General features: G+C 45.0%; 1 protein-coding gene across 1 annotated transcript in view; it reads right to left on the bottom strand.

Annotated features, from left to right (window-relative positions):
* Positions 1-18,408, bottom strand: part of dcbld1 (discoidin, CUB and LCCL domain containing 1) — a 28,108-nt gene extending 9,700 nt beyond the window's left edge. Inside the window, exons 1-8 of the mRNA XM_080860139.1 lie at positions 18,281-18,408; positions 13,897-14,115; positions 9,543-9,695; positions 9,015-9,066; positions 8,535-8,607; positions 4,478-4,611; positions 2,409-2,449; positions 73-306 (exon numbers count right to left, since the gene is read on the bottom strand). Of these exons, the coding sequence (XP_080716265.1) occupies positions 73-306; positions 2,409-2,449; positions 4,478-4,611; positions 8,535-8,607; positions 9,015-9,066; positions 9,543-9,695; positions 13,897-14,115; positions 18,281-18,401 (1,027 nt within the window). The 5' untranslated portion in view covers positions 18,402-18,408. The remainder of the gene's footprint in view (positions 1-72; positions 307-2,408; positions 2,450-4,477; positions 4,612-8,534; positions 8,608-9,014; positions 9,067-9,542; positions 9,696-13,896; positions 14,116-18,280) is intronic.
* Between the last annotated feature and the right edge of the window lie 4,216 nt (positions 18,409-22,624).

The following is a 22,624-nucleotide window of genomic DNA, read 5'->3' on the forward strand; positions in this document are numbered from 1 at the left end:
TGTGTGTGTGTGTGTGTGTGTGTGTGTGTGTGTGTGTGTGTGTGTGCCAATGCATCTTCTGCATCTTCTAACCTGTGATCCTCCTCTTCTCCCCCAGGTCCAGGTGTAGCCATGGTTGGCTGGTGTGGTCGCCGTGGTCGGGGGTCCAAAGCACACTGGAGGAGGCGGGGTCTGTGTCATTGGGGGACCAGTCAGCTGGCTGCCCAGCACCAGCACCATCACCATCCCCAGCACCAGCACCAGCACCCCTCTGCCAGGAGCTGTCATTCACAGCCACAGGCTGCAGGATCACCTGCCTCTTACAGTCTGCAGGAGGACAGAGGGAGAGAGAGAGGGAGAGGGGGGGGAGAGGAGGTGAAAAAGAGGCAGAAAGAGTCCCAAACAGAATTCAGTGGACAGAGGAAGGGAGTGTGAGAAAAGGAAGCAGAGGAAGAGGCGGAAGAGGGGATGAGAAGAGAAAACAAACGAGTGAGAAATGAAGAGAAAGGGAGACCAACAGCTGCAAATTAAAACATCCAGCTGCAAGTGCTCTTCCAAAGGGCCAATAAAGTCAAAAGTGCTATCAGCTGTGGGCAGGAAGTGCTTTAAAGCAATCGCACTGCAAGAAACATGAATGGCTTTGTGGCCTTTTTTCACAGACTCGCAGGCTTTCAAAAGCCATGAACATCAAATTCAAAAAAACTAATTTCCAGCCCTTTCAAAAGGACGTATGCTGGCTGGGCTGGGCTGCCTCTATGGCTTAAGCGGTGCATTTGGGCTGTGTAATAAAATGCATGTGTGAGTAATAACTCATTGGGCTCAACAGGAAGAGCACACCTCTTTAAAAGGCATGTGCACACATAACTGGAGTCATATGTGTCGGCAGCACCCAAAGATGTGAGAGAAAACGGAAGGATCCAGAAAGGAAACCTATGACGCTTTCTCGGGGCTGAATCCTTCTGAGGTCGCTTGAACGTGCGAGCGAACGAGCGCACGGAGGACATCCCGTCTGACCGCGGTCCACTGAGTGCCAGAGCAAATAAACAACACCTCCGCAAACACCCGACATCTTTGTCTGCTGTGGCGGGAGAGCAGAACTCCAGGGGAGACTCAGCGCTTGAAGTGGTGTGTCTCTGCGGGCAGGAGGGAGAGCCTGGGCACTGACGTAATGACGTGGTTCATCACTCCTTTAGTCACTCCTGAGCACCCCTGCTCCTAGCTTAATTGGCTGGAGGAGGACAGACCGGACTTCATTGATTTCTCTCCTCTGGTTTTAAATCTTTGCTGAGGGGTAGTGGAGTGTTATCCGTCATGACTGTCACACTGCTAAACAAAGCTGAGCTTCCATAAACAACACAGGGCTGCTATTTTTTGTTTTCTTTGTCAGGAAACAGGTTTGGGGACTTGCCTGCTTGGTCTGTGTGTCACAGGACTTCCTGTGAGCCCATAGTTAATCACTCTCCACATAACAAAACCGCACAGCAGGAGCTCCACCAGCTCATCTAATGCAGGCCAACAAATGCTGTGCTCAATTTACCTCGGAAGTCGGAACTGGGAAAGATACCCGAGACGACTGCTTTCCAGTAGAACAAGTTGGACAACATAATTGTTGTTCTTACTAACTGCTACCAAATGTTAGCAATGCCAGTTGATAGCAATGCGTTACACGGTGTTTTGCGCATCCAGACACAGTAGCGACATGACCACAGATAAAAGATGGACAGTCACATATCAGACAGAATGTTGATAAAGTATATAACGACAGCTTTCACACTGTTGATGCGCGGAGGCAGTTGAGGTTCGTCTGACTTTCAAAGTCGGAAATACGACTAGGAACACGGAAATTCTGACTTCCCAGTTAAAATGGAACACACTATAAAGCCCAGACCTTAAAAACAAGGGAGTTGATAAATTGACTGACACAGACAGACAGACAGACAGACTGACAAGGCGACAGACCACCGCTAACAGACACAGCGAGGGCTTCTGTGTATATTGCGTTGGGGTGGGTTTGCTCATCTGGCAGCCGTCCCAGCCCTCCCCGTTGAGCTCCAGAGGGGCCTGTCTGCACAGGTAGCTCGGCCCTGGGTGAGCCAGCGGCTGTGCGAAACAAACCGCCACATGAAAACAAGCAACAGGGAGAGATAAGGCTTTCCCACGCCTCCACCACACACACACACACACACACACACACACACACACCTTTCACTTTTGACACACCTCTCCGAACCTGTCTGTCTGTCTGTGCCGATGCTCTTTACTGCCCCTGATTGCCTCACAGAGGAAGGACCTCAGACTAGCCTTTTGTGTTGTGTGATTTAATGCACGGGTGGCACGGTGGGAGAAAGTGCACAAGTAGAATACGTGACACCGATTGTAAAGCAGAATTGAAGTAACAATAGGAGCAAACCAAATGACACACATCTTACCATCGGTGACGAACGTGAAGAGCTTCTCGGACAAAGAGCCGCTGAAAGACAGAAGAAGATTATCCATCAGAAGGGATCTATTAGGGAGTGCGGAGCATTATGTTGATAAATTGAGGGCCTGCCATTTCAGGGGAACACCCATCGAGACCACAAAAGAGAAACCCCCATCCACCCCCTACCATTGTCAGACCTCACCTCCCCAAAACCCATTGGGGGAGCTATGCACACAGCTTTAACCTTTGTGCTCGGAGACCCCACGCACCTTCATTTGAATTAGGCTTCTTACAAGCTTCTGCATGGCGGGGATAAAGCCAACTCATTTGCAGGTCTCTGATGGTGTTGATAAGGGGTGGGGGGGGGGGGGGCTATTCATGGAAAATTGCCTCTTTTCCCTGTGGTTACTAACAAACCAGTCATTTCCACTCGCTGGCAGAGTGTCTCTCTCGTTTCTTTAAAGTGGGTGAAGAATCATCGTGACTGATCTTTTCTGTGATTAAAATACCAGACTTATAACATCATTTAGTGTGAAAGGCAAAGCGTTTCCCTTCTTTTGGAATCCCAGCAGTGGCTGCCAAATCATGGCTTACCCCTGAAACATGGCTTAGCTCTGAAATTGATAATTAAACAAGATATTGATCCTTAGCTCCCAGTTAAGCTGGACCTGGCCCAGGGGAGCATTACTTCACCAATATAATCAGCTTTGGGTTGAGAGCACGCAGTCATTTTGACTGTGGACGAGGGGCAGTGCGGAGGCCAGCTGTGGCTGTAAATCCCTTAAAGGTTAATGCACAGAGCCAGCTGACTATGGCCATGCTATGAGCATAAGTGCAGGCAAACTTGTCTTCACAGGGCAGCGTAAGAACAAAGTTCAGTGTGCATTCCATAGCAGGCATGCCATGTTTAAATGCCATTTGCTTGTAAGAGTAACATCAAGTTAAGACAGCACAAGAATTCCTTCCCCTTTGGCGATTGGATGTGGAAATAGAATGGAGAAGGATGTTATCGCTGTTCTGTTATAACTGCTATTGAATAGAAAATATGTCTGAGCGTTATATAACCATTTGCTTTGTGACAGGTTTTGGGAACACAAAGAGTTGAGAGTCACGTGACGAGTGTGCCATTTTTCACTTGAAATGAGGTCTGACATTAAGGATATTTATGGAATGACTGATTGATGTACACGACTCGATACTTCTGGGGGGGGGGGGGGGGGCAAATCAATATGAGGTAATTTGAGAAAGGCAGACCATTCATTTCAAAATGGCACAGCTTTCATCGTCTCTAGGACTAGATTGACAGTAAACTTCAACAGTCAACAGACCAGGGACGTTCCCACGTCATGCAGCCTGACCATGTAGCATTCTCTCTGAATTGATATGCAGTAGACTGTCAATCACAATTCCACGGCTTGTCTGCCAAAGACATAACGGACTGGCGGTTAATTCCTTCAGGCTTCAAACCCACTGGTCTGATAAACCTTCGCCTCAGTTAATAGCCCAGTAGCACATCAAGCTCGCACCTTTAATAGGGTGTCCTCCTTTGGCTAGTCTGAAGGATCAGGAGATAGCATCTACTCCAGACAGTGTGAGTCTAATATGAAGTGAGGATTGGGCCAATTAATCACAGCACACGACACGTGCAAGAATGATAACTAGCATTGCCATGGGACACGGGCCAAGGTCAGGAGTGGCAAGCCAATAGACCTGCAATGGAACAGGAGCAGATAAAAGCACTGTACTGTAAGGCTATTTTGAGGCTCCACATCTGAAATGCCTCTTCCAGAATACAGAAAATCAAAAGCTTCGACACTGACATCTGACAAAACCATTCGTGGACCTTCTACATGCCACCCCCCATTCACGTCACTTCCATTCTTTTGCAATTTCAGCCTATAACATTCAGAATGCGTCTCTGCTCACAACTATCAAAACTGTTGTTAATCTTTTACCATGGTCATCTCCATGGCAACATGTTATTACAAGAGCTGGCTGTCTGAATTGTGCTCTCACCAGCCCCACATGAACAGACTGCATCCTGAACCATAGCACGTCCAACCAGGACACACTCACTCTTTGGACTGGATCTTGTTGGCTCTGACGGCTGGGTAGTGGCTCTTGCCGTGCTGCTCCTCCACGGATATGACCCCGCCGAATTCATCCGAGATGACCCCCGCGTGGACAGCTGCTTTACAGAGCACCGATGTCTGGGTGAGAGGAGCAGACAAAACAACACTGATAAACACAGACATAGACAAGACAAAAATTGAGGGCAGAGGGGACAGGCGCATTTTGTATATATTAGTAGGTCATGACACTTCTGGAAAGCAGAGTGTATCAATCAATCCTGTGACAATGACCCCAGATTGCTTGATAGAATCAGGAGTTAAGTTTGAAATTATGTTTTGGCTGTTATTGCAGCTGAAGATATGGTGGGGACAAATAAAGCCATGCATGATGCACGTAGAGGACAATCTCTCCAACAATCAATGCATTATTGTTTTTCCAGCAAAGGGCCATTCTTCTGGTAGTGAAGGGTTCACAGGGCATGATCATATCCCTAAGGAAGGCCATTACCCAAATGATAAATGCCACAAACACAACCTCAGTCTACTCCATCCGTCCCTGCCAGTAATCGTAGCGCAGGCAACTCAATCCAATTTGTGAGACAGCGTTTTGGAGTATGGAGGCAGACAGACGTATGGAGACAGCAAGTATACTCAACACATGCATGACATTCAAGGGGAGCTCATTCCATTCTGGAGTAATGATTACAGCAATTGGACATGTGAGGAATGCAGAACACTCCTCCCTCAATGTAATCAGCGTAAGTAGCACTTTGTGAGAATGCATACCTTTGCAACTACTAGCTTCTATGGAACACATTTAGCTGACACAGGTAAAACAAAAAGGTGCTTAAAAAGATAAGTGAATGGAAACCCAGTGATTTCCTGAAACGAGGAGAAGCACGCCCAATGACCTTCTCCAGTAAGTTCAGTCTGTAAACACGAACAATGTGTGCTGCAAAGTGTGCTGTAATCTCTTGTGTAGAGAAAATGTCCCCTTTCAAATACAGCAAAGAGGGAACCAAAATAGTCCTAAAACCTGTGGTCAGTTGAGGTGAAGGTCCGCCACTGTAATCCAGTTCCCCCTTTCCCTTCAACTGCGAGGGGGACATTAGAATGCAGAAGCCGCCCACTGAACTTGACTTTCACCAAAGAGCAGGCTGGCATACCGAGCAAGGCTTTGGTGTGGCAGTAAGAGAGGTCGAGAGAGGGGGGCACTGTAGCTCACGCAGTAGCCTCGACCACATTCGGACTTGAAGCTCAAGGAGGTCACGGGTTTGAATCTGGCCCGATGCCATTTCTCCTGTCCACTTCCCACCTTTTCTCCATCTCATTTCCTGTCCAACTCTGCACTGATCTATCCATTAAAGGCATAAAAGGCCAAAAACAAATCTTTAAAAAAAAAGAGAGGACGAGAGAGGCCTGCTGCTTTGGTGGGACGGTCAGAGAGGACGAGAGAGGTCTGCTGCTTTGGTGTCGGGGTCAGAGAGGGAGAGAGAGGTCTGCAGCAGGGTGGGACAGGGAGCCCAGTCAGCGCTGTGGAGGCAGGCGGTGTGAGGATGATGGTGCTAACACAAAGGCACATTGTCCTTTATCAGCAGGGCCAGCTGCTCAGCATTCAGAGAGAGCTTCCTCATTAACCTGGAGCACTCAGAGGCGTGGTGCAGGAGTAGCCGCTCGAACCCCCCCCCCTCCCCACTAACCACCTGATCAGAGACAGCCGCTTGCACCCCGCCACCCCCCCCCCCCACTAACACCCCCTAACCACCTGATCAGACAGCCGCTTGCACCCCCCCCCAACTAACCACCTGATCAGAGACAGCCACTTGCACCCCCCCCACCCCACTAACCACCTGATCAGAGACAGCCGCTTGCACCCCCCCACCCCACTAACCACCTGATCAGAGACAGCCGCTTGCACCCCCCCACCCCCCACCCCTACTCACCACCTGATCAGAGGCCACCTGCCTCCTTTACAGTCACGTAATATTAAAACTCCATCATTATCAGCTCAAGTGGTGTTAGCAAGGCACATTTAGACTAGTATCAAATAGCTCTTGTTTGCCCCAGAGTGGATTGAAGAAAGACTGCCCCTGTGGGCCCTGCTGATTAAGACTGTCCCTGCCAGTTCACTATTGTCAGCCGTGGGCCCTGCTGATTAAGTAAGTAAGTAAGTAAGACTTTATTTATATAGCACATTTCGTACAAGAGTTGCAATTCAAAGTGCTTAAGACTGGACCAGTCATATGACAGAGCTTTGGGGGTGGATCTCGAAAATAGGATGCCTCACAGCGCTCGCTTTAGCCTGAGCCATGTGCATCTCCTCACTGCAGATGACCCGGAGCTGCTCAAGTATGCAGACAAGAATGTCTTAGGAAGGAATAACAAGCACGGACAGGCTGTCCAAATGACCTCTGACATTTCTGACAATGCTGCAGAGGCATTGCTGGGGCTCTCAAAGGCTCACCTGGATGAAAAGAAACAGGCTTTGAAGTCAGTCAGGAAGAAGAATACAGTGATATATGCTATTTGGTACTCATACAGAGGCACCGTCTCTTGGCAAACAGGAGTTAATGAGTTGCTGTGTGTCTATTATGGCTTGGGCGTGAAACACCCGACCACACCCGACCCCTCACAGCACCCCTGGTGGATCCTAATTCCCCCCCTCCCAACTGCCCTCTATTGTTTTTGAGTCCCTGCTGTGCCTGCTAAGCCTGAAGCTGTCAGACACAGAGACCCGGTCAATAGTTGTGATCACACCCCAGAGAGGCGCAGTCCCCACCCCAACCCTCCAGCAGCCAGGAAGTAAGCCCCCTCATATGCCGCACCTCAGGGCAGGGTTGGCAGGGGGTCCCACTGCCCTGCTGGAGGTCCTGCACATTGAGGTCCTGGTGCACACCAGATATTGTGACCGATGGGCTGTTGATCAATGCTGTGCAAGCCTGACCTTACAAAGAGTAGAGTGGGAATGGAGAAGCTATCTGGGGAGCATACCTGCAAGCAGCAGACTTGTCATGATGAGAATGGAGATGATACCGAATATAAGTGCTCTGATCAATTTGCAGTTGTACGCTGCTGTTGCAGATAAGACCAGCGATGGCTATTGAGCCGTGTTCAATCCCATTCCAATCAATACCATTCACGTTTGAATAGCCGCAGGTGCAAATATGACTTGCCCTATTCCAACCGCTACCGCAGACACTCAAGAACCGTTCACATCTATTGCTTTCCACAACAGAGAACCTTGGAATACCTAAAGCATGAGCATATGACCCAGGTCCAGCCCCTCACCCAAACACACACACTCTCTCACTCACTTCCACAGTGTGACCAGACCCTCTAAACTGGCTGTTGCCCTTGCAGTGGCTTGGCCCACCTCTGATGTAAGCTGTGTTGAGCTGAGGCTGAGGTATGCAGCGTTACGTAAAGCAGCTGGCCGCCTTAGCTCACTCCACTAGCGGCTGACTTCTGAGAACAATGAGCCTACTGCAAACAGCACTGCCCCTCCATCACTGCGCCTCAGGGCTCAAGATGACACACACACACACACACACACACACACACACACACACACACTTCTAACACTGCTACATCTTCATCACATTACCTCAGCATACAACAACGAAACACATTAACTCTTACAAACACATGTGTAAGCGAACACACACACAGACACACACACACACACACAGAGAATGGTGTCACTTCAAACAACAACAGTCTCAGCAGTTAGCACAACTGCTCGTGAAACGTCTGGACAAGCATCTCCAGTGAGCCTTGCAAACCGTTTCTCTTTCTGGAAGCCCAGTGGAGCGGTACGGTAAACAAACATATGCCGCAGTTCCTCTTTCCCAATTCTCAGACAGCAGCCTGCCATGTGTTTCTGAATTGACACACCTGTGACACAAATAACCGTCTCATATCAACGGTCACTGTCCCTCTCCCACTCCCTCTTCTGCTCTCTCTTTGTCTCCCCCTCTCTCTCCCTCCCTCTCTCTGTCATGTCTGAGGAAACCCCATGTCATTCTCTGATACCTATTGATAGTGTGCAGGTGTTGACTCACATGTCTGTATCCCTGGGAGATGTCCCCAGACACATCTCCAGCCACGGCTCGGCATCCGGCCGGACAGTACTTCCTGTAGGGTGAGACAACAATGAGAGGGATTTGGTCCAGAGCATCTGTCAATTTAAAGGTCACCTCAGAATAGCTTAATGGACAAAAGGAGCACGTTACCCCATTCAAGAGGGAGGACTAGGAAGGCATATACTTTTTGTAATGAAACCCTGAATACCAAAAGAAAAACAATGGCACTATACTCAAAATACTATACTGTAGGGTCTCTATTCAACTGAACTTCATAAACAACCCATCGTTATAGGTCCAGAAGTTAGGTGGACTAATTTATGCCATTCTGTGCCTTTTGTGATATTTATTTATGATTTATTCATTTATGGAGTTCACGATTTGCCACCATTTATTTACCCCATTACATAGAGTAGATTCAGTCTTGAGTTACAAAACATTCCATTGCACGGTGCTTACCTGTACTTAGCATCTGAGAAATGGTTGCCTTTGTCTAGGCATGTAAGCAGATCTGCAGGATAAACGGCACAGAGGAGACAGACAATTAGGGCTAAAAACGGCAGGGCTGGAAGTTGTGTAGATGTGGCAGCCACAGGAAGCCCCCCCCCCCAGCTCAACAACAAGACAGGGCTACAACAGGACACAGTGGCCACAACAGGATGAAGACCCCACTTCCCCTTACTATGACTACCATGGAGGTAAACATGTCTAAAATTAAACACAAAGTGTGTCATTCTAGGGCTTTCAGTGAAGGGAACATCCATGGGATAAAAATGAGTGTCACAAACAGGTTTGGGGGGGGGGCAAGAGAGATAGATGGACGCCACAAAAGGGAACACATCACAAAAGTGTATTCTGAAAGGGCATATGGGGGATGGAGAAACTACACACAGTCAAAGTGAGGCAACACAAAGGGCTCTTGGGCTGTTGTCCCACTGGGCTGTTAGTTTTGGACACAAAGGGGAAGGATGGTTGAGGCCCACTCACCTCTGTGGTTCCCTGTGGCATAGGACAGCAGGAACCCTCGGCCTGAGATGTGCTGTCCGCTGCGAAACTGCACTCGAATCTCACTAGCATCTACACGGAGGGACTTCTGCAGTGAGGGCGCAGATTTCAGGTCACCGCAAAATGGGCCCAACACTAGGAGAAGAAGTGGATAAGGACACAGTTGACACTTCAGAATGGCAGAATGCAGAAACTCTGTATGAGATTACAAACATTGCAGGAACAAGCGATATCTACACAGGTATTTGTGCAGTTCCTAACCATTTAAGAGGGCTTCAGTGAGGAATGCCAACCATTCAGCAAAGAGGGCTTTGATCTCTAGAGGCGGTAAAGGGTAGAATGTCTGTCTGTCTGTCTGTCTGTCTGTCTGTCTGTCTGTCTGTCTGTCTGTCTGTCTGTCTGTCTGTCTGTCTGTCTGTCTGTCTGTCTGTCTGTCTGTCTGTCTGTCTGTCTGTCTCTCACCCTCCACCTTGACCCCCCATGCTATCCAGCTCAGTCAGCCCAGCTCAAGGGTCCACATGTGCCCTAGAGGCACCAGAGCCTCCCATTCACAAGGTCAAAAAGACCAACCACAGCCTGTCACCTGATGCCGCTCTTCCTGCCTACCTTTCAAACATGACAGAGAAAAAGCGCTTCCTCTTTTGTCTGGGACAGGAACTTCACAGTAAATAACTTCACAGGAGACAAAGGGGAAAGAGGCGCTTCCCTTTCTGCCATGAGCCCCCCCCCCCCCCCCATCTACATCTCGGACAGCCCCTATCCGCGTGTTTGTGTGAGCTGTCTGTCTTCACCTAACAGGCCTTGCAATGTGATAGCCTCTCCCCGGTCAGCTCAGCCCTCCGTGGCAGGTACTACCTTCCAGCTGGAAAGGGGCTGTTGTCTCACTCACCCCATTCACTGCGCTGACACGGGATGAGTAACAAAGCTCAGAGCTGGATCACTCTCTCCCAGTCATCAGAGGTGAGCAGGAAAGCCCGGAGGCCTCGGGGTAGTGAGAGGTGGAAAGGGGGAAATCACAGGGTTACGCAGCAAAGGAATGGGAGATGTTTCAGCCAGAGGGAAAGGTGCCAAGATGTCCTCACACATACATAGCCAGAGTTCTGAAGATATGCCCTCTTCATGGCAAAGGTGGACAAAAGCTGGTTGAGGTCGTCTCACAGAGTAATTACATGGGTATAACACTGCTCATAGAACTAAATAAAGTCTGGAGTAACAGTTACACAATGGACAGCAAAAAGAAGTGATAAAATGACTAATACCAATAATGATAATGAAAAAACAAAACAAGAGGTATAAACTTAGTTTCAGCATGACCAATGCATGGCACCAGTTGCAGTTTAGAGTGCACACGAGTTTCTCAAACATCCTCTGACACACCAGGCCTGGCTGTCAAACGCGTGGGCCTCGTCTTCGTTCCGCTGGTAGCAGCAGCTGGACCCCCACCACCCGGGCCACCCTCCCCAGCACCATCCCCACAGGCCAGCTCAGTCTTACTCACAACACACAGACCGAGGAGGCGCTCTCACGGGCTCCCCTCCCTTCACCTCCCTTCACATCCCTTACCCTTACCCTTACCTCTCGCCACAGATGAACAGATGCTGAAGCTTCACAGCCTAAACATTTTAACCTACAACTCCCCTCACAATCCTCTGTTACTAATATTACCAGTTCACAAATACTAGCAAATTGTATGGGATTAAAGAAATTGGGTTTGTATACTTATGGGCTTGTATACATAAAACATGGGGGGAAGCTACACTGATTTTAATAACTCTGTTTATGAGCGTTCACATCGTCACATAAAGATTGCCGTAAAAAGAGGGGGTTTGGGGCAAGGCATGGGGAGACATTATCGTGGTACGACCCACATCCTAGAGGACATTTTGCCAGAACCAATAGACAGTGTGTAAAACACACTCTGTTTCCATTGAACAAGCTCACCAAATGAACATAAAAAAACAGGATTCATTACTGATTGCACTTGTTTAATCTGACATGCACAAAACATCACTGTGTTAGGTGATACTGAGCCATCCAGAGCTACTTGTCCTCAGCGGTGTCCAGAAAGCACCAGCCAACGGACATTCAAATCCACATTCAGAAATATTTCACCGATTAAAGACACGTAGGGACATCAATAATATTGATAATGTAGGGATGGCTGGTCAACCAGTGTCAATCCATCACACAGGACAATGGTGCTGAAAACTCATCAATGAGAAACTCTGAAAGGTGCACAATGAGGGGAAAGACCAGGGTGGTTGCAACATACATGTCTGTCACTCATTTTAGTAGAGTATTGTGAAGAATATCTAAATCGAGGATCTTTATACTTCTACAGATTTTATGGAGGAAACTGAACGATCCATTGTCAACTGAGAATTGAGTGTAGAACACCCAAAAATAAGTGAACTGTAAATCCAACGTACTTGTGTGCTGTTGATTAGAAAAAATGAACAGGCATCCAAGTACAAATCACAGCTCTGAGCTCTGATAGTAATGGAACAAACTGAAACACATTATACCATCCTGAGGAAACAGGATATGACCTTTATCTCTGGCAGTGTAATGAAAGTTCATTAAAACAATCTGTCTTTGACAACTATGAGTTTGTCTCCATGGAAACCAGTAGGGCAACTAATTGGATTTTCCAAATGCCACTGACCCGGTAGTACTTTGCTGCCTTTTACTGAAGGAGACAAATCAAGAGCTTCAGTAGTTTACTAATAAAAAAGGTAAACTTGATAACATAAGTAAAGTTTAAAATGTGCCCTACTGCTAGTTTAAGATAGGGCTACATGAAGCATGAGGCAAAGTTAAACTGATTATTATAACCCTGTTGCTATGTATTGCATAACTTCTAAAATAATCTCAAATGTATGGGATAGAATTGTTATAAAGCTGCCACTCTTAACACCACAAGACAAGGTGTATATGAATTAAGTAATGATCATCAACAAATGAATCCCTGCTAAGGTATATTAAATGCAGCATAGAGAAATGATGATGAGAGGGGCTCACTGGTGGCTTTCAGATCTGGCCACTGAAGGAGGCGGTCATGTGAATTGAGAGCGAGACAAGAACGAGTTGCCTCTTCCGCTCCTTCTTCACTCAAAGAGGTTATATTTGGCACAAGTTATGGCAAGCCAGTGCACAGTCAGGCTACATCAGGTAGGATCATTTCAAAGCTAAATCCTAGGTAGTCTAGATCCATGCACAGTCAGGCTACATCAGGTAGGATCATTTCAAAGTTAAATCCTAGGTAGTCTAGATCCATCTGTGTTGATATGTTCAAACATGTTACACTTTAGTAACTTTAGGACCAGTCCCTTAAGGCTGTAGCTGAGCTGGGAAAGCCCCTTTAGTAGGGGTGGGAATTTCTTGGCACCTCACGATTCGATTCGATTCCGATTCAGAGGCAACGATTCGATTCTAAACCGATTAATGATTCTAAACCGATTATTGATTCTAAAACGATTATCGATTATCAATTCTAAACCGATAAAATGATTATCGATGCATTTCGACTTTTAAAACATTTCAGTTCGCTTCTCAGAGTCTTAAATCACTTCCTACTTTGTGTTTGATAATAAAAGATAATCAACAGATGAATTACCTTCTCTATTTTTCTATTAGAGAAAACGCTTTTCCTTGTCACAATTTTGACTTTCTATGAACAATGCAATAATCGATGCAGCTTGCATTTCAACATAAAATGGATGTGTAAAAAAAACAATTATAAATTACAAAATCGATTATGAACTTTTCTGAATCGAGACAGCATCGTTTCAGTGAGAATCGAGAAAAATCGATTAATTGATTTTTTTCCCCCCACTCCTACCCTTTAGTGTGTCCACGTATAAACAATAACAGGTAATGTAATTTAGACCACAGGTTTTACACCACATCATTGCTAGCATTTACACTTCTCTATGAAAATTATTGCCAACTCAGAGCAGCAGTCTCATATGTAGCATCATGACAATGACTTAAAAAAGAAAACTAAAATGGAAAGATGCAGGCATTTCTTACTCCACATAACTAGAGCAGGCCTATCACATGTCTCAACAGAACAACTTGCAGACGCAGCTTGCCCCTTACACTGCATCCACATTCTAGAGCAATGTTCCCCAGTGTATCCCACCCACTCAGTCTACCAACTGTCTTACCACCTTCTTTCAGCGTCTCTACACATCAAAGGCCTCAACTTCTGATGGTCTGGCTTCAACAACTCCCAGCGAAAAACCCTTCCTCCTGGCAACCACCCATCTGCACTGTGCTGGTGCACATTCCAGACAATCAAAGCTAACAAGTTAAACTCCAAAGACTCACTCACCCTGCTCACTTCGGCCAGAGCCCTGCAGTATTCTGACATAGTCAGACTCGCAGCTCCGAGACTCGATGCTGAGGTCGGCAAACTTGATGGTGATGCTGCTGCCCTCAGGCATGTGGATCCTCCATTCACAGAAGGAGTTATTGGGGTAGGTGCCAGGATACTGCCTGGAGGAAAGGACACCGCTGTCTGGGCCTTGAATGGAGTGCCCACAGCCGTTATCTGGGGGAAAATACCAAACAAAAAAGTGAAAACACAGATTAGATTAAATTGAATGAGGTACAAATAATTTGGGTATGTGGAGGCAATTCAGATTATTGATGAGATAATTTAACCAGGTTCTGCACAGACAGAATCATAACTTTTCAAATATAAATAAAAGCCACCAGTTTTCACCTTAAGAAGTAGGAGAGGATAACCAGCAGCACATGATAACAAAAATACATTCCTGGAGTCACAGTCAAAGTGCATTTAATCCTCTTGGGAAAAAAGGTCACACAGAATATCGGTTTCCTTTCAATCCCAAATGAATTCTCTTAGGACACCAGCGATGAGGGTTCCCCCAACCTTTGTCTAGTAGGTCACCATAAACTAGGCCATATTTTCCTCCTGTTTTCATGGAAATATTTTCCCAGTTCTACCCTGATGGTGCCTGGATCCCCAAACTGCCCTTCCTCTGTCCCAGTTCACTTTTAACACTCCCAGACTCAACTGCCTGTATGCTGCATAACATGACCGTGTAAATTAAGTCCAGCTGAAAGCACCCCGGAGAAGACATTTCTGAAAGACTGCTATCTGCATGTACACATTAAAAGTCTCCTGAGGTCATATTTGTCAAGTTTCTGACAACCACTGCTCTGGCACAAACAAGACTGACTTTTTCAGAGACACCTAACTAGAGTGAAACAACGATCATTAACACAAGAGAACAGTGACAGAGGGAACAGTGACAGAGGGAACAGTGACAGAGGGAACAGCAGGATGGAACAGTGACAGAGGGAACAGTGACAGTGGGATCAGTGATAGAGGGAACAGCAGGATGGAACAGTGACAGAGGGATCAGTGACAGATGGAAAGGTGACAGAGGGAACAGTGACAGAGGGAACAGCAGGATGGAACAGTGACAGAGGGAACAGTGACAGAGGGAACAGTGACAGAGGGAACAGTGACAGAGGGAACAGCAGGATGGAACAGTGACAGAGGGATCAGTGACGGATGGAAAGGTGACAGAGGGAACAGTGACAGAGGGAACAGCAGGATGGAACAGTGACAGAGGGAACAGTGACAGAGGGAACAGTGACAGAGGGAACAGCAGGATGGAACAGTGACAGAGGGAACAGTGACAGATGGAAAGGTGACAGAGGGAACAGTGACAGAGGGAACAGCAGGATGGAACAGTGACAGAGGGAACAGTGACAGAGGGAACAGTAACAGAGGGAACAGCAGGATGGAACAGTGACAGAGGGAACAGTGACAGAGGGAACAGTAACAGAGGGAACAGTAACAGAGGGAACAGTGACAGAGGGAAAGGTGACAGAAGGAACAGCAGGATGGAACAGTGACAGAGGGAACAGCAGGATGGAACAGTGACAGAGGGAACAGTGACAGAGGGAACAGTGACAGAGGGAACAGTGATAGAGGGAACAGTGATAGAGGGAACAGTGACAGAGGGAACAGTGACAGAGGGAACAGTGACAAATACAGTTCCCACGGGTCGTGGAAGGTTTGGGATGTTCAGCTGCCGGGGCCAGGGCATGTCTCCTCCAGAAAGTGTGTGTGTGGTGTCTGTGCATGAGCGTGTTGGTTGGCCTTTGCCTCTTGCATTGGGCTGTGGTTGGGGGTGGGGGTGGGGGTAGGGTTTTTACAAACTGGCTGTGGTTTACTGCAAGATTAAGCCACTCTGTTCCTGGGTGTGGCATTGACACCTGTGACAGCAGCCCCCAGCTCACCTCCCTGGGGCCGTGTGACAGCTGGGGCCCCTGTGCTGAAACCAGCAGCTTACCCTCTCAAACCCTCTCACACCCATGCCCTCACTTGTGATGATGGGACCACTTAGCACCTCAGAGTTCCTTGGAGCCAAACGCAGACTGGACTTGGGGACTCAAGTCTCCCAAAATAGAAACTACAGTACTTAGAAAACCTGTGTTGAAAGTGTGACCAAGAGCAAGCCTAGCCAGCACACAAACGAGGCAGTGAAAACACAAGCGTGAGCTCCTTTGACGTTAGCCAAGGTTACGTCAGCACTCCACACTGTGGCCTTTGTAGCCTGAGCTGAAGACTGGCCAGATGAGAGGCCGTAGAATGTGGCAAAATGAAGGGAGACTGGAAATATGTAAACAGGAAGTTCCCACCTGAGGGCAGGTGTCAGAGAGGTGACGTTACGCAGACTTTCAACCGGGCTAATTATTCAGAACCTTTTGGTTTGTGTGTGCAAATATCAGAAGGTTCGTTTAAAAAAATGCCATTTGTTTAAGAATAGAAACATGCTTTCTCAACAAAAAAAAAAAATTATAAATAAATATGCAAACTTATACGATTTTATCTACCATTTACGGCATGCCCTGAAAATGTCTCACGTTCTTTCAGATTTCACTCTTCCATCTCAAAGAAGCAAGGAACCAACTCAATGAGAATCAATTCAGGAATTCGCAATATACAACAAAGACTTAAAAGCAAACAACACTTCAATATAAAATCATCATAATCATAATTCAAAAATCTTATGGATTTTCTTAAGGTACTATGTAACTGAGTATGTAGAGGCAACCTATCACAACCAACATACATGCCAGCCATCAAAAATAGGATGACATCAAGGAATTTAAAGCATAATCAATGCCATGCAGTGCCATAACACTCGGTCCAGCCACTTGGAAGTTCGTAGGCAAACCCCCTCTGCAAGGAACCCTTGCTGCAGCCAACAGAAAAGCTTGTGAGCACCATCGCATGCGCGGTCCAGCAGAGCATTGTTTGGACGGGAGAGAGCGGTGCCCTGGCGGTGCTTTGAGACAATGCCACAAACACAAGCACAATAGGAGAGCTCTCCTCTATTGTTATTCATCCCTTTACATGGCCAACGGATTAGCAAGCGCTCCAGCCCCGCTCTCGCTGTGCTGTGACAACACAGGGCAGCATCATCAGGGCATGCTTTCTGCTGCCTGGCCCTGACACGAGGATACCAGTGCTAGAGTTGGAAGTCATTTACTTCAGGAGAAGAGTTCCCCCTTTCTGTTTTGTCAACTGTGCAGTGTCTGGCGAACATCCCAGATCAGCACATTTCTTTGGAGCACCAGAGGACACTTGACAAGTCCTGTGTCAACAAAAAAAAAAACTTCTGTTTGGTAGAGACTAGCAGGGCTTGAATAGAGCAAGTGAGAGAGAGAGAGAGAGAGAGAGAGAGAGAGAGAGAGAGAGAGGAAAAGTAACCACTGGGTATTTGAGGTCTTCTCACATTGTTTTGCTCAAATACTTAAGATTGTCATTCACAAACAGGATGCTTGAAGATCTACAACATGAACCATACACATCGTGTCTGTTTCCATACAACAGCCTATGTCTTCTTTAAAAAAAAGCTTACATTCAAGTATGTTTGCACTGTATACATCTGAAGGCACAGTACAGATATCCTTTATATCGATCAATCTCTGCAAGTTTGTTTCAAGCTTTAAGTTGTACTTTGTCGAACGAATCCCTCGATAACGTAGTTTCACTGTCCCTTCCATCAGAATGATTATAGCAGGTCAAGAATAATTGTAATGTTTGACAGCAAAAACTAAGTAGGCTATTGCACATTTGAAGTACAACGTAACTTGTCCTATCAACAAACGCAGGCTCCATGGTGTGGGGTATCTCAGGGTCTTAACAAATTCGAGTATTGAGTTAAGTAAGCAAGAACTTGGACTTTTGAGGCATGTAAATCTGTAATCAGACAATTTAGTAGTCGGCGCTACTATTCAAAGACACTGATAACTACCACAAAGCTCTGTGATGTAAACTACAGTAAACTGCTACATTTGTAACAGACGCGTGCGACGCTGACACGTTGTAACTAGTATGATGTGTGTACAGCACTAAATAGGCTATACTGTAGCGAAATGATGAAAAATCGGTGGTTGTCCAAAGTGTTAATGCTAGTTAGGAATAATTAGTCACATGTGAGCTGCGAAGTCCTGACGTGACTGCTGAAAATATTACATAGTATCGTGTATTTATATATCCCATGGAAGTACTTGGACTGCGTGCTGCTTTGGACTAATTGGTTCACATGCCAGCAAAATTACGAAACTTATATTTTAATAATAAAGAACCCTTTTGCATTGAAACGTGCAACTTCTTGCCGTTCACTTACAATGCTAGCTTGTTGTGCTAACTAGCTTCAGTTACTTACCCGATTTCTCGCCACATACAATCCTGGAAAGTGAAGAATATATCAGGATGATTCCATAAAGTTTGCCGTTTCCATACATCTCAGCTTTTCGCCGCGGCGGAACAGCGATTTGCAAGCACATTCGGTTGGTTTCATGGGACCTTTTTAACTGAGCTGATGGCTTGTTCTGTGAGTGAGTCGAAACGCGCTCCTACTGCTTTCATACTAAATTCCTTGAATGAACTCTTCCGTGTTTTCACCCACAGGCGGCACCCAGCGGTCACTAAACCAGTCCAACGGCTTCTGGTGTCAAGTAGTATGTCCAGATATAGGCTACGCATAGGCCTACCGGTAAGCCTGCAAGAAAACAATCCGTCTTGCCCTTTTGTTTGGCGCTCAATAGACCACATTGGACTCAGTTAATTTGTCACGTATGCCTTAGAGAGACGATTGTGGAAATATTTTTGGATGGGAAACTGCCAACCTGCGGAAAGCCACTGACTAAAATATTCTGTCTCTATGAATAAGAAACACAACGAATATAAAGTGGGCGCAAGTGTCATCCTGAATTTGAATGATTTACCCCTCTAGGCAAATGCCTCATATAATCTAAAATAGATTGTAGAGTTAGCTAGAGTTATTAGAATGATATATTTTATAGACAGCAGGCTTTCATTCATATATGACAGAAATTGAGGGGTATCGTATCAGACTCAATCGTCAAGAAGTCTTTGAATCAAAATGTCCTACACTTAGAACTATCCAAACATTTTAAACAATTTACTTGTTTGTGTGTGACTATATATTCTATATTTTCACAATTGCTGACATTCATTGTGTCTGCTGATTCCAGAACAGAGAAACTACTGTCACAGACTGGCTACTTCCCCTTGACAAGCACCCTTCCGTATAGCATACTACAAACACATCAGTCACATCTGAGGTAGGGTAGATTCTTCTTCTATCACAAAGGCACATATCACACATGATCTGGCTCATAAACGTATGTAATGTATGTATATGAGGCTGTAACTCAGTAGTAGAGAACAATTGCAACCAAATGAAACATTATCCAAAAGTAAGCATTGAACGTCTAAGAGTGCTTAGACTTATTAACTGCTGTAATGGCTAAGACATCATAACATAGGCCAAACTGTCAATTCTGATTTCTTGATGTTATTTTCAGGTCCCCACACAGAAGCTAGTTACCTGTATGTGAAAACAAAGGAAGAGGAGGTACATAGTCACTATCTGCCTGGTGTGTTGTCTGCACCAAGGGGCCCTGATAGATACAGGGTCAGTTGTCTGCTCTTTAGTGTAGCCTACATAGACAAGGTTTTCATCGTACGTATATTAGAAAGACTTTTATACATGAAATATGTATTAGCATACAATCATGATATGTTCTTAACTATACTAATTACAGCATTTAAGGTAAAATCAGAAAGAATAACCTTCAATAATGACATACGTATATCTGTAGAATAATAGATGCCATGTATTCTTTTGAGGGGACTGAGCATGTAGTTACTTACCCGATTTCTCGCCACATACAATCCTGGAAAGTGAAGAATATATCAGGATGATTCCATAAAGTTTGCCGTTTCCATACATCTCAGCTTTTCGCCGCGGCGGAACAGCGATTTGCAAGCACATTCGGTTGGTTTCATGGGACCTTTTTAACTGAGCTGATGGCTTGTTCTGTGAGTGAGTCGAAACGCGCTCCTACTGCTTTCATACTAAATTCCTTAAATAAATGCAGAAAGATGTGTGCAAAGTGCATTATTGTGAACGGGAACACTTTATTTGTCATCATTATCATTAACAAGCATTTTTGTCAACAAAAACTACTTACAGTGCCTTAAGGAGAGCATAAACGAAATCTCAGGATATTTACATTTAACTCTTTTAACAGTTTTTTCCAAAACAACTTACAGTAGGCTAAAGATAGACATTTTAATTCAGAATATTTGAGGATATGCTCCCTCTTGTGGTGATATCAGGGTATACAGGGTGTACAAACTAATGTATCCTGCCCAAGCTGCTCAATTTTGCATACCACTTGTGTTCCATAATTGATACGTAAAATTTACAAAAAAAATTATAGGTAGGCTTGGCTGGCTGGAAAAGGTCAACTAATTGTTAATTGTTTAAATAAATGTTGCTTTCGTTTGAACCTTAGTGTCCACTTTATTGTGGGAAGACCCAACTGTGTTCGGGAAATGTTTTGAACAACAGAGAGCGCTGTTGTCTTGCTTTTCATGTACTGAGAAACTTGTCATGGTCATTTCAAAATATCAGATGATTTAATCACCTGTTCCATTAGACTTTCGAATTATATAGATCAGTTTGTGACTGAGAAGGCTTTATTGAGTGAGCTGAACTCATTTCATTTTATATTCAGGCTGATTTTACTGTAGTTAACAATTACTTACCTAAATACAAAACCCTGGGGCTGTTATGTGTCAGGAAGTTATCAGGTTACGCATCTCCAGTTAATAAAACCAGGCATTAAAATTATTGACAAAGGATGGTATGACGCTAATTATCAAAATAATCATTATGTTTTTCCTATTTTCAATGAAAACCACTCATAACACTGGCATGAGAGAAGTATATGGTAAAGAAACACTAGATACTGCGTATGAATTACAATGCCCCATGTCACATGTACATTTAAGTTTCGAGTTTCGAGTTATGTAAGAGTAATGTTTCGACTGATATCTGTTAAAATCAATAACAAAAGGACACAACACAGAGTTCTGTATGACAAACCTTGGTTGCAGCTGAATTCAAAGGCCTTAGACAGTACAATAGTAGCTGAAGGAAAATCGAGAGAAGAATAATCCATAATCCTGGGTATCAAGTCGTCCATTGGAAAGTTTTATCTTCATCACATGTTCTCAGAAATTCCATTATGCGGTTTTAGCAGTATCAGTGGTTACATGCCCCTATCGTTTTTATTCCCACTTACCTTTTAATCAACAGCTCAAGGTCATGGTTTGGGCCCTGCCAGGCTTGTCCTTAATCAACCAACATCTTTGACATCAATAACGTCTGATTGTGTTCTAAAATACATTGTGTCTACATGAGAAGACATCTTAACATCACTATTACTGCCATCAGCAGTTTCAGGGTCTCTTCTACTTTGTGATGAGCAGAAAATAACTCATATTGTGCCACTTAGACTTGTGCTGTTTAACAGAGACACATTTTCCAGAACAACCTTGTCCTAACTTCTGTAAGTATGGTTTGGTTGTGAAAACAAAGGGCATTTATACCTTTTCATTTCATATTCATTAGAGGTCATCTTAAGAATTCTCCATCATTGCGTTTCTACATCATTGTCTCAATTCCAAGGAGGTCATGTTTTCAGTTTGTTTGTTTGGCAGCAGAATTACGCTAAAACTACTTGGCCGATTTTAATAAAACTTGGTGGAGGGGTGTAGCACAGGCCAAGGAAGAACTCGCTAAATATTGGAGCAGATCCGGATCTCGAGACGCGTCCACAAATGATTTTCCACTTTCGTGAACGTGACAAGATAGGGCATTTGGCATAGGCATAGGTTTGCGCTCTCCGAGTGTCCTTCTAGTTGTTTGTGTGTTCATCTATTGGGTACATTTTTCCTTTATTAGCAACAGACTGACACACATAGCTGTGAAATGTCATTTTTCAGAGAACAACAGGGGGAATGTTGCTGAGACCTTGGTAGCCTTGGTAAATGTACCCTTTAAAAACCTTTAACATCTTTTCACCCTGCTTGTGATTGACAGGTCTCTGTGTAAGTCTTTTCATCTTAGTAGCAGAGTTAGTTTTTCCAAGGTCACACACTAAGTTCTGCTGTGTCTCTCTCAGACAATCATAATATAAAACAAACCCAATCAGTCACATTCTCTTAAAATCATTAATATGCGGAGTGATCATTCTCAAAACTAACAATGAACTCAAGTCTCAGTTAACAGAATATACTGAATTGCTTAATACCGTTGGATAATGCCTACCAACTTCAGTGACTACATTTTCAACTTTCTTCTTCTTCGCCAGTTGAATTCTTTTTGATCCAGAGGAGTTTTAATGTCCTGAGATGGGTAATGTAAAATAATGACTGTATGGCAGTATGTTATCCTGCTTATAACATTGCTGCCTACCAAAGTAATACAAAAAGTGTTACCAATTTATCCTCAGATTTTTAGCTTTTACATAATCCATTAGAACCTCAAAGCTAGTAATGTAACAAACAATAGTTCCTTATCACATCTGTCAATTATTCAGATTATTCAGTTTATTATTATTGAGTAACTGATCAACAGCAGCAAAAATAATACATACAGATTTTTCTTTTATTGTATTAAGGAGATAATATT

The sequence above is a fragment of the Sprattus sprattus genome, assembly GCF_963457725.1.
Source record: "Sprattus sprattus genome assembly, chromosome: 2".
Classification (NCBI taxonomy): domain Eukaryota; kingdom Metazoa; phylum Chordata; class Actinopteri; order Clupeiformes; family Clupeidae; genus Sprattus; species Sprattus sprattus.